The sequence below is a fragment of the Pseudorca crassidens genome, chromosome 12 (genome assembly GCF_039906515.1).
Source record: "Pseudorca crassidens isolate mPseCra1 chromosome 12, mPseCra1.hap1, whole genome shotgun sequence".
Lineage (NCBI taxonomy): Eukaryota > Metazoa > Chordata > Mammalia > Artiodactyla > Delphinidae > Pseudorca > Pseudorca crassidens.
The window spans coordinates 51,520,236-51,532,041 of NC_090307.1; the positions used below are offsets into that span (position 1 = coordinate 51,520,236).

Genomic DNA, 11,806 nt, shown 5'->3' on the forward strand with positions numbered 1-11,806 from the left:
CTTAAACAAAAATGAACTCAAAATAGACCATAGGCTAAAATCTAATATACAATTATAAGCTTTTGGAAGAAAACAGGAGAAAACCTTTATGACCTTGGATTAGGCAATGACATCTTATGGATATAATACCAAGGCACAGTCTAGAAAAGACAAAATTGATTAGGTTTTATCAAAATGAAAGACTCTTGCTCAGTGACAAACACTCTTCAGAGAATGGAGAGGAGCCATAGATAGATAAACATTATTTGCAAATCATTTATCAACAAAGGACTTGTATCTAGAATGTGTAAAGAATTCTCAAAACAATAAGAAAACAAACAACCCAATAAGAAATTGGGCGAAAGATGTGAACAGACACTTCACCAAAGAGATATATGGATGACAAATGAGCACACAAAAACATGCTCAACAGCATTAGTCATTAAAGAAATACATAATCATAGTGAGATACCACTACACACCTGTTAGAATGTCCAAAATCAAAATAATTTTTAGAACTGACAGTACCAAGTGTTGGCAAGGATGTAGAGCAACCAGAAATCTCATATATTGCTGGGGGGAATCTAAAATGGCAGAGCCACTCTGGAGAACAGAGTTAACCCTATGTTAACCAGATAACATAGGGTTACAGAGTTAATCCTGTGTTAACCAGATGACTCAGCAGTCCACTCCTAGGTGTTTACTCTGGAGAAATAAAGACTTAACATTTTCACAAAGACCTGTGCCCAAATGTTTATAGTACTATTAATTGTAATCACCAAGCAACCCAGCATGCTTCAGTAAGTAAATGGTTAAACTGTGATACATCCATACAGTAGAATACTACTCAGAAATAAGAGAGAGCAAATTATTGATAAGTAGAATTTAAAATGGATTATACAAATGAAGAAACTAATTTTGAAAGGTTACATGGTGTATTATCCCACCTATATGACATTCTGGAGAAGGCAAAACTATTGCAATGGAGAGCAAATGAGTTGTTTAGGGTCTATGGTTGGGGGAGGGTTTGACCATAGAGGGGCAGCATGAGCGAATTTGTGTATGGTGTGATGGAATTGTTCTATATTGTGATTATAGTTGTAGTTACAAAGATCTACACATGCACCAAAACTCACAGAACTAGATACACCAAGAAAAGTGAATTTTACTGTTTGTAAATTAAAAATAAATTTAGACATAAATGTACGAAGATGTAAAACGAATGTTTTCAAAAGCAAAGGATGTGTAAAATTGGAGCTTATTCACATACACAAGTTTTTCCCTTTGGTGAACTAGAAAGTACTAAATAGACTGTTTTCTACTTCTAATTTAATTTTGTTTATTATGTTTTCACCAGACTTTTGAATGCTTAAGATGATTATGTACATAGTTTAATTTGGAGTTTGGTAGAAAGATAGAATTCTTTTCTTAAGCTTTTGTATCCTTTTAAGAAACAATAAGAGGAATCAGATGATACCTATTTTACTGTGATTAACACCAGCAGAGGTTTTACGGTCTTAGAGTTTAGTCATCTCTAGCAGTCTGATGTGTTGTCCTGAGTAATAGCATTTGAGGCAAATGCACTTTTTAAACAGAGTAACACTTCTCACTTATTTTTCTGGGCTTTGGTTTTCTTTTTGCTCTCCAGACACAATGAAGCATATACGTGGACAAATCCTACCTGCTGTGTACATAACATCATTGTGGGGAAACTCTGGATTGAGCAGTACGGCAACGTGGAGATCACAAACCACAAGTGAGATGCTTCGTCCTCCTCCCCTGTCCCTTCAGTTGTCATCAGAGGGTGCCAGTAGTCTTTTTACAAACGTTCTAGTACAGCCTGATGATGATTTAAGAAGCAGACAGTATAGCTCTGGAGTAAATAAAGCCCATCTATTTAATGAACAGATCTTATGTTAAAGTTTCTGATTAGGGGAGACTGGTGAACTCAGAGCTTCTGCAGCCTTGGGGAATGTTCATTCCCGCCTCCTTCAGCTCATTTTGCTGATCCTGATTAGTTTGCATTGTTCACGTGGGGATGGGTGGCAGGAGAAACACGAAAGTTGAAAAGAGTTGGGTTCAAATCCTACTCTGTGACCTTAGGCCAGTGTCCGAGTTAGCTCGGGCTGTTGTAACAGAGCACCATGGGCCGAGTGGCTTCAACAGCAGACGTTTATTTCTCATGGTTCTGGAGGCTGGGAAGTCCCGGGTCAGGGTGCTGGCAGATTTAATGCTAGGTGAAGGCCCTCTTTCTGGTTTGAAGTTGGCCATTTTCTCAAATCGTTGTATGGCAGAGGGAAGGATCATCTCCCCGTATCTCTTCTTAGAAGAACATTGATCCCATTCATGAGGGTTCCACCCTTATGACCTAATTACCCCTAAATACCCTCGCGTGGGCGACTAGGGCTTCACTACATGAATTTGGTGGGCAAACATTCATTCCATAACAACAAGTCTCTTATTTTTTATGAACCTGGCTTTACATTTTCTCCGTGGTGGGTCCAGTACTGATTATGGGTTAATTATGATGCTCTCTGTGTGGAGCCTGGCATGCATTAGGAAGTCAGTAAGCAGCAGCTGCTATGAGAAAGGTTTTCACAGTCACTGTTCTCTCCAGCGGCTTCTGTGTTGAACGGTAACCTGAGCTCACTATCTCCTTTACAGGACTGCGGACAAATGTGTGTTGAATTTTAAGCCATGCGGCCTTTTTGGTAAGGAGTTACACAAAGTTGAAGGCTACATTCAAGATAAAAGGTAAAGTTTCCATTTTAAATGCTGACTGGTATAGGTGTCGTTCACTAAATAAAGTGTTATTAAAATCTGCCATTATCTAGGAAACAAGCATTTCAGTAAATTGAAAAACTCTTTCTTCTGCAAGGAAATATTTATTTCTTTAAAGAATCTAATTTGTAAGCATCTTTATAGTAATATTCAGTTACAGCAAAACGCTGGTTTAATTGCTGGCTAAACATCGGTTTCTCTTGACAGCAAAAAGAAGCTCTGTGCCCTCTATGGGAAGTGGACAGAATGTTTGTACAGTGTTGACCCTGCCACATTTGATGCTTACAAAAAAAATGATAAGAAAAACACCGAAGAGAAGAAGAACAGCAAACAGGTGAACGTCCCGGAAGGTGGCATCGAAGGAATCACGGGACTCTTTAAGTTTGTACTAATCCTTTTGGAGGTGGCCTGTTAGCGGGTCACAGTGTGACCTCTTATGCTTGGTGCTAATGCATGTAATGTTTCTCCTTGAACCTTCTTAATGAACCAGTTATCCGCCTTGGTAGCGAATGTTTGACATAATCTCCCGTGGAGTACGGGTGTGCACCATGCAGTTATACACGCGGCATAGAACTCAACGTTGCTTTGGAAAGTTGGAGTTCATCTTAGTGAGACCAGTGTCCTTGTCCTCCTTTCTGTTTATGTGCATTAGCAGTTGAGATCATTTGAATATTTGAAATTTCACCCAGAATGATCACATACGTTTTCATGCTTGCAGCAGTTGTGTTGCCCTTTTGTATCCGAGATCGCTGAAGCTGAGAGCATCGCAGTTAAGGGATTCATTCCTGGACGGCTGTCCTCGTCTTACTAAGCGTTCTCCTAACGGGACAGTTTAACGTTAGACTCTCCCCGTGTGAGGCCACAGGTTTTCGTCACAGGGCCCCGGGAGGCTGGACCGCTCAGCAGACTGAGCTAAAGAGAGCTTGCACCTATTTGGACAGGAAGCGTCGGAGGACTGATGCCTTTCCAGTGACGGACATCACGATTCAGAGCACGAGCTCTGCTTAGAATCCCGCTTCTCCCACTTCTGAGTGGTTCAGTCTCGGGCAGATTCCCACCCTCTCTCCGCCTCAGCACCTTCATTTATAAAATGGGTACAGCAAGAGCACCCACATGTCAGATGAGTTGACGGAGGTCAGGGGTTCCTGGTGAGGACAGCTCAGGCCCCCCGTCTGCTCTGAGCATCACACCGGCCACCGAAGCACCGTCTCAGAGCTTCCGGCTCCCCTCGCCCCCCCGTGTCGAGCTCTCTGGGGCCCTTCAGGTGACTCTTACACATGTAAGAGTTTAGGAAGCCCCTAACCTTCCTCAAAAACAGAAGGTGTATGTCTGAGTGGCTTTCTTTGTAAGCCGGTTACCGGGGTCCCGGGGACAGAGCAGCTGGTGCAGTTGACGGCAGTGGCATTTCCCTGGCTGGGCCCTTCTCCCCTCCCTCTGCCTCCATCTCTGGGCACAGTCCACTTTCCTCCTCCACCTGGGTCTCCACTGCTTCTTCTTCCTTCCGGGGGTTGCACTGACGCTTCTCTGCAGTGACCCCAAGACTGACGGGGCTGGAGAAGGAGTGCTCCAGGACCAGGCCCCAACCCAAACTCCTGGGCAGTGGCCCAGCCAACACAAGGCAGCTTGGCGAAGACATGGCCTCTTCCTCCTTTTACAGAGGTGGGAGGTGGCAGAGGAGGGCCTTGGCGAAATTCCAGAAAATCCCCCTCATGTCCCGAAAATCCCTGGTCAATCTTTGTAGAAAAACGGCCTTGCCCCTTGGAGAGAGAAGTCAGCCTCATGCTCACCCTGTGTCTACTCTTGCCTCCCGTGGGCATCGGCCACCGTGGATTTCTGATGTTCCCGAGCGTATTTAAATGCCTTGGGGGAGCTTGTCACCAGTGTTGTCCCTTCCCTGCTGCTGTTTTTAAAGTTGCATATCTCAGCCAGTAGTTCTAGATTTGGTAACTGTGACATTGGGAATATGACTTAGCCTTCCAAAGGCTTAAATTCTTTATATATAAAATTTTATGGGTGGGCTTCCCTGGTGGCACAGTGGTTAAGAATCCGCCTGCCAATGCAGGGGACACGAACCCTGGTCTGGGAAGATCCCACATGCCGCAGAACAACTAAGCCCGTGCACCACAACTACTGAGCCTGCGCTCTAGAGCCCGCGAGCCACAACTACTGAGCCCACGAGCCACAACAACTGAAGCCTGCGCATCTAGAGCCCGTGCTCTGCAACAAGAGAAGCCACCACAATGAGAAGCCCGCGCACCGCAACAAAGAGTAGCAGCCCCTGCTCGCCGCAACTAGAGAAAGCCCGCGTGCAGCAATGAAGACCCAACACAGCCAGAAATAAATAAATTAAAAATATTTTTTAAAAAAAATTATTAAAAAAAACTTTATGAGTTTATTACATAAGGACTAAATATACAGAGAGCTGCTAGCAGCTCTGCCAGGTTGGGTGTGGCGGGGGGCGTGCAACCAGAGGAAATGTTAGTTTCTTTTTTAGCCTTACATCTTTTTGATTGATTGATTGATTGACTATAAATTTATTTATTTATTTTTGGCTGTGTTGGGTCTTCGTTGCTGTGTGTGGGCTCCTCATTGTGGTGGCTTCTCTTGTTGTGTAGTATCAGCTTCAGTAGTTGTGGCACTCGGGCTCAGTAGTTGTCGCTCGCAGGCTTTAGAACGCAGGCTCAGTAGTTGTGGTGCACGGGCTTAGTTGCTCCGCGGCATGTGGGATCTTCCCGGACCAGGGCTCAAACCCGTGTCCCCTGCATTGGCAGGCGGATCCTTAACCACTGAGCCACCAGGGAAGCCCCTAGCCTTACATTGTTTTAAATCCTCTTTTTATAGAATGCTTTCAGGATCCCTACTGGTTTGTGTTGTTGATAAATTTAGTTAAATGCTCCAAGAATGTAATCTTTTCTTGCTCTCATAATGTTCTAGTCAATACTTAAGTGAGTTATTTTGGCTTTAAAAAAAAACTTTAAAAATATTACAACATGATAGTAAAGGCATGATGATGGTGATGCTAGTGGCTTGAATGCACAGAACCCTAAATGAGACCACACATAAGGCTCACGAGGCTCGCAGCGCTTACTCACGAGGCCTGCATTTGTTGGCTCCCTGGCCTGTGTTGAAAGGTGAGGATGTGAGCACGAGAAAGTCATGGTGCCCCGGCCCTCGTACAGTTACATCCTAATGCTGTGCAGTCAGCGGTGTTTATTTTACAGTTTGTAAGTATATTCTTTTGAAAACATTTGTTTTGTTCATCTGTTGGTTCTTCTAGATGAGCGCTTCTGAGGAGTCAGACGAAATGCCAATGCCAGATTCCGAGAGCGTGTTTGTCATTCCTGGGAGCGTTCTCCTGTGGCGAATAGCCCCGCGGCCTCCCAATTCAACCCAGGTGAGGCTGGGCGTGCTGAGTGCGGCCTCCTGTTTCCTGGGCTCTGACGGTGCTTTTCCCCCGGCCCAGGCGGGACCAGGAGGAGGCGGGTGGTCATCAAAAGCTCCTAAGTCGTCCCTCTGTGGCTTCTAACCCGGGACGGGGCATTCGTGCCGCCCAGGCCTCCTGGTGTCTGGCTGGCCAGGGCGCCTTGGCGTGAGGCTTTGGGGGGCTTCCTTAACAATTACTGAGGGGCAAGACTGACTGTCGTTAAATGCAAGGTGGTGCAGCCAGATCTAGCAAGTAAGGGTTTAAGTGAAGAACAGAGAATGTTGGCTTTGCTTGTATCTCTCCTTCGAGGTGATGGTGGTGGAAGATATTCATGCTGGGAGGCCTGCTGGGGGGCTTTCTTTGAGACAGATGCCCACAGGTGGCGCAGACTTGGGTGAAAACACTGAGATATGTGGTCTGAGAAAGGCCGTTGTCACCACAGAACAGGGGGTCATGATCAACTGTTTCTGCCTTCAGGGTTTCATTCTGCGTTATGCCCCGGTATATGTTAATTTGAACATTTTCTTCTTTTCAGATGTATAATTTTACTAGCTTTGCAATGGTTTTGAATGAAGTAGACAAGGAAATGGAGGGTGTGATTCCTAAGACAGACTGCAGGCTACGTCCTGACATCAGAGCCATGGAAAATGGGGAAATAGGTAACCAGCACCTGATGGCGGCACCAGTGAAGATTGATTTCTTTGAGGAGGGTGGTTTGTTTTACTCCTGGTTACTGTCAGCACTTTACTATGTTAGCACAACCATCTTTAGTCTCTCTTAGAGACTTTTTTTTAAAGTATTTATTTATTTATTTGGTTGCTCCGGGTCTTAGTTGCAGCACGTGGGCTCCTTAGTTGCGGCAGGTGGGATGTAGTTCCCCGACCAGGGGTGGAACCCGGGCCCCTTGCGTTGAGAGGGTGAAGGCTTAACCACTGCGCCACCAGGGAAGTCTCTAGAGATTTTTTTTTTTTTAATTAAAATTCAATTTAAATTCAGAAACTTTGGTTTAAAATTTGGGAATCTGAGGTGGACCTCAGCAGCTCATATTTCATTGTCTCAGTGATACTCCCTAATTTAATGTAATACATACGGCCAGAGGCATATCTAACATATCAGAGGAGAATTTGGGACAATAATATCCCATTTATCAACTTTTAACTACACTCTGACTAGTTATTTCACTACATATTTCAGAATTGAAATAGCACCTTGTGAGCCTCAAAGAAGTGCTTGGCCTTGGTTAATTCTGACATTTTATTTTGTGCTGTTAAATTTCTTCTTATTCAGTGGTTCTCAAAATGGGGGCAGTTTTTCCTCCAGGGGACGTGTGGCCGAGTCTAGAGACTTTGGCTGAAACATCTGGGGAACTGCTGCTGGCATCTAGTGGGTGGGGGCCTGGGTGCTGCTAACGTCCTGCCGTGCCCAGGACAGCCCCCTACGAAGAATCATGGGGTGCAGCGTGTCAGCAGGGCTGAGGCTGAGAAACCTGCTCTAACTAAACGCTGACCCTCCCTGTGAATTATCCGTGAGACAGTGCGACAGCGCTTTGGAAAACGGTTTGAATTTCTTATGAACGGAATCTAGAGGAGCTCTGTGAGGTCTCACTAAGAATTTAGAAAATTTTCACGTGTATTCAGCTTTTCCACCCAAGTTTTCACTGAAGCATTTTAACATGATTTTTTTTTTGGCCTTAAGAGTAAGCCGGCGCCTTGGGTAAATGAAGAGGTGGTTAAGGGCAAAAGCTGTAGGAGAGGACTGGGTGTTGAGTGCGATCCTGGGGATATGTTAAGATTTTGACAGGATAAATTTCGTGGTGTTCATGTTCTGATAAGATGGAGATGTGCTGATACCTGACTCCGTAAAGTGATGGTGCTGAGTGCTGTGTCGGGCAGTCTCTACGTGTAGAGTAACTGTTTTCACTGCTGTGCTGATTCTAGATCAAGCTAGTGAAGAAAAAAAGCGACTTGAGGAGAAACAAAGAGCGGCCCGCAAGAACAGGTCCAAGTTGGAGGAGGACTGGAAGACGAGGTGCAATGAGGAGCTTGGGGTGGGGGGGGGCGGGGTTGGGGGGGCTGGCAGACGGGGGACTGCAGAGCCTGGCTCACTGTGCCCTGTGAGTTGTCAAGTATTTTCTACTGGCTAAGTTCAAGCTGAAAGGGCCGCATGTGTGCAATGAAAAAGGACTGTTTGGAAGGTAAGGTTAAAATGTTCCTACACAATTACCACAGGTAAGTGTCAGTTACGCAAACTATCTTTCCTTCTTATCCAGCAGAACACTGTCCCTTCTATTTTTAAGAGGGAAGGCAGAGTTACAGATTTTGGCATGAAATAGGTTCAGAGCCATTTGCTTATATATGAGTAAATTACAGGGCCATTAGCTTATTACATATATCATGTATCACGGATATTTAGACAATGCCTTTACTCTTCCAAACACAAGGGACTTGACATGTCCTGGAAATACGATTTGTTAAAGTGACATCTTGGATTCCATTCAGCAACAGAAACTGGGCAATAAAATTTGCGAGTTTTGAAAGTTTGTTCTTTTTAAGAATCAGGAGTTACTTAGTCACTTGTATTGAGTAATAGAATCTCTTGTAAATAGGAATAGAATAAAAACATTTTCTACATTTATATTATGTAATAGAAACTGTTGTCCCATTATTCAAAGTTATTAAATAAATTTCAGAGCCAATATGGGCATAATTTCACAAACAGTTTAGTAGATATTTTTTGGTAGCCCTTTTGCGTCTTACACAGTTATTAGAACTAGAAATGACCTTAGATAGCATCTAGTCCAGTGGTTTTTGGACTTTTTTGTTAGCATCAAAATCTTTTTTGCCAACGAACACGTAAAGAATCTACAAATACAGAACACATGGCCACCAGGCTGCTTTGGTGGGAGCTGAGCGGTAGGGCTCGCCTTCTCCCACCCACACACACGCAGGATCTGGGAAACCACTGGAAAGCCATTAGTCTGGAAGTCCCCTCGGTGTATGTGAAGAAACCAAATGCTGGTGTATTTCATTTAAGAGACTCGCTCAAGGACAAGTATGCCGCAGACCATGATTAGAAAGAACCACAAAAGCCAAAAGCACATTGCTTTCCTGCAGTCCCTTCTGAAAAGATTTGATAGAGTTTAATCATTGTTTCTAGCCTCTTCTGCGGAAAACCCACTTTGTACTGTATTTCTAATTTGTTTTGTTTTGTTGGCCACAGTGCACAGCTTGCGGGATTTTAGTTCCCCAACCAGGGAATTGAATCCCGGGCCCACGGCAGTGAGAGCCCCAAGTCCTAACCACTGGACCACCAGGGGATTCCCTATTTCTGATTATTAACTCCTTTATTTTTCTGGCCACATTTTCAAGTGTGCAAAGTAAGAGAAAAGTATTACTGTCAGGTAAAGTCCTACGTGCAGAAAGTAAGGAGCTTTAGACAGCTCTGTGTTAGCCTGAAAATAAAAACCAGAAGCTACGTTTGTGAGCTCCACTTCGGAGCCTTGCACGTGCTCGCTTCCACTGCTGTCTCTTAGCACCAGTAGTTCTTATATGAATATACAGACCTTAAAAATGACCCTACTGACCCTTTGTCCAAATGAATATGTGCTTGGAGTCTTTTTCCAGTAGTGTGAGAGGTGGCGTTCACTGACTGGGTCTACTCCTGGCTGATCACGTGCTTTTTGAACAGTGTGGTTCCGTTTGTGTCGGGGCGGGGATGGGGCAGTTTGTAAAGGAGCATGTTCTGCCAGGTAGAGCTGAAACCAGCCCTCAGAAATCAAACCCAGAACCTTATTGTGTAACCTGTCCCCAGTTCTTCCACACTAAAAGCTGGCTTTCCTGTTGACACCAGTTTCACTCATTTGAAAAGAGTTCCAGCTTTGGGATTTTTCAGGCTTTAAACTGTGGTTCCTGCATATGGAAATGGCTGCTTGTGATCCTGCCCTGTTTTCCTAGAGGAGCCCAGAGACCTTAATAAGTGGGGTTATGTGGGGAGAAAGTGGGGGGACTGGCGATAGACACAGGATTTGAAGAGAAGGTGGGTGGTGAGGCCAAAAAAATTTGATGACGTCATCTCTTCCCCCAATGCAAGCATCGTGCAGAATTAATATTTTATCTAATGTTATTTTACTAATACAGATCCATGGACTCTGTAGACTCAGAAACATTGACTAAAGGGTAACAAAGAACAAAGACATCTCCTCACCCCCCTCCCTCCTTTTCTTTTGCCTCTGCTTGCCTAAAATGTTTAATAAGACTTTGAAAAGACAGCATGGACTTTTTTGTATGTGGAGGGGGGTACACTGATGGCAGCAGGGTTTTCCAGACGTGAGTGCTGGAAATTAAGATACTAGATGTTGAGAGAAACTCTAATCCCTAGTATCAGACCTTCAGATCCGAGGTGCTCATCTTTCGTGCCATGTTGCAACTCTCTCCAAGAAGTGCTCCCCGAAGGGAGGCCTTGCAGACATGGCCTTTAGAGCACTTGGCTTGTGTGTGAACAAAAATACATTCTTTGCTGTTGAATCTACTGTTCTGCACAGTCTCTTGGCACTTGACTTTCCAGTTGTCCACTTTGTATGGAAGAAATCCTGTGGCACAGGCCTGAGGCTTGGTTAATTTTTAGAATTTTTTTTGGTTACCTTGATTTTGATTTGCCTGATTTTCTGAAGTGCTTGATTTTACTAAGCCTGACTACAAAAGTGCTTTTACTACGTGGACTTTTGAGACCAAAAGGAGTAAAATTATATACTTCATATTAGACAAAAATTCTGTGACTTTGATCAAACAGTGGTTCCTTAAAGTATTTCCAGCTTGGTTACCAAAGTCTGAAACACACATATCTTGATCATTTAAAGTAGACTTCTAATTTTTCTAATTAGGGAAAAGTCCCCAAAGCAAAATAATATATGTAATATTCTAGAAAATCTGGCCTAGTGGGCATTTACTATATCAGTCTTCAAGGAATTAGCCTCATCTGAAGCATTTTTTGTGTCTTAGGGTTTTTAGTGCTGCTGCAGTGATGAATAGGACCACTTGGGACTTACCAAACAAATCTAAGCTCACTCTAATTGTTAAATATTTTTAGAGGCAATTTATTTGGAAAGAATGACAAAGACATACGAAACTGTTTTCATAAATATTACTGAAAACTAAATCATATTAGAAAATGTTATACAAATTGAAATTTGAACCTTTTGAACAAGTAATTTTTCATTTCCATTACCCAGAGAAAGCTGGGAATGTGGAAAATGGATGACTTGTTATTTATTTATTTTTTTATTTTTATGAATTTATTTTTGTCTGTGTTGGGTCTTTTTTGCTGCGTGCAGACTTTTCTCTAGTTTCGGCGAGCAGGGCCTACTCTTCGTTGCAGTGCGCGGGCTTCTCATTGTGGTGGCTTCTCTTGTTGCGGAGCATGGGCTCTAGGGCGTGTGGGCTTCAGTAGTTGTGGCGTGTGGGCTTCAGTCGTTGTGGCGTGTGGGCTTCAGTTGTTGTGGCTCGTGGGCTCTAGAGTGCAGGCTCAGTAGTTGTGGCACACAGGCTTAGTTGCTCCGCGGCATGTAGGATCTTCCTGGACCAGGGCTCGAACCCGTGTCCCCTGCATTGGCAGGCGGATTCTTAA

General features: G+C 44.0%; 1 protein-coding gene across 17 annotated transcripts in view; it reads left to right on the forward strand.

Moving 5' to 3' along the window:
* Positions 1-11,806, forward strand: part of OSBPL1A (oxysterol binding protein like 1A) — a 237,814-nt gene that overhangs the window by 223,225 nt on the left and 2,783 nt on the right. For all 17 annotated transcript variants that reach the window (XM_067699463.1, XM_067699459.1, XM_067699456.1 and 14 more), the window contains 6 exons: positions 1,628-1,735; positions 2,644-2,733; positions 2,968-3,094; positions 6,038-6,154; positions 6,720-6,843; positions 8,122-8,212. In XM_067699463.1, the coding sequence (XP_067555564.1) occupies positions 1,628-1,735; positions 2,644-2,733; positions 2,968-3,094; positions 6,038-6,154; positions 6,720-6,843; positions 8,122-8,212 (657 nt within the window). The remainder of the gene's footprint in view (positions 1-1,627; positions 1,736-2,643; positions 2,734-2,967; positions 3,095-6,037; positions 6,155-6,719; positions 6,844-8,121; positions 8,213-11,806) is intronic.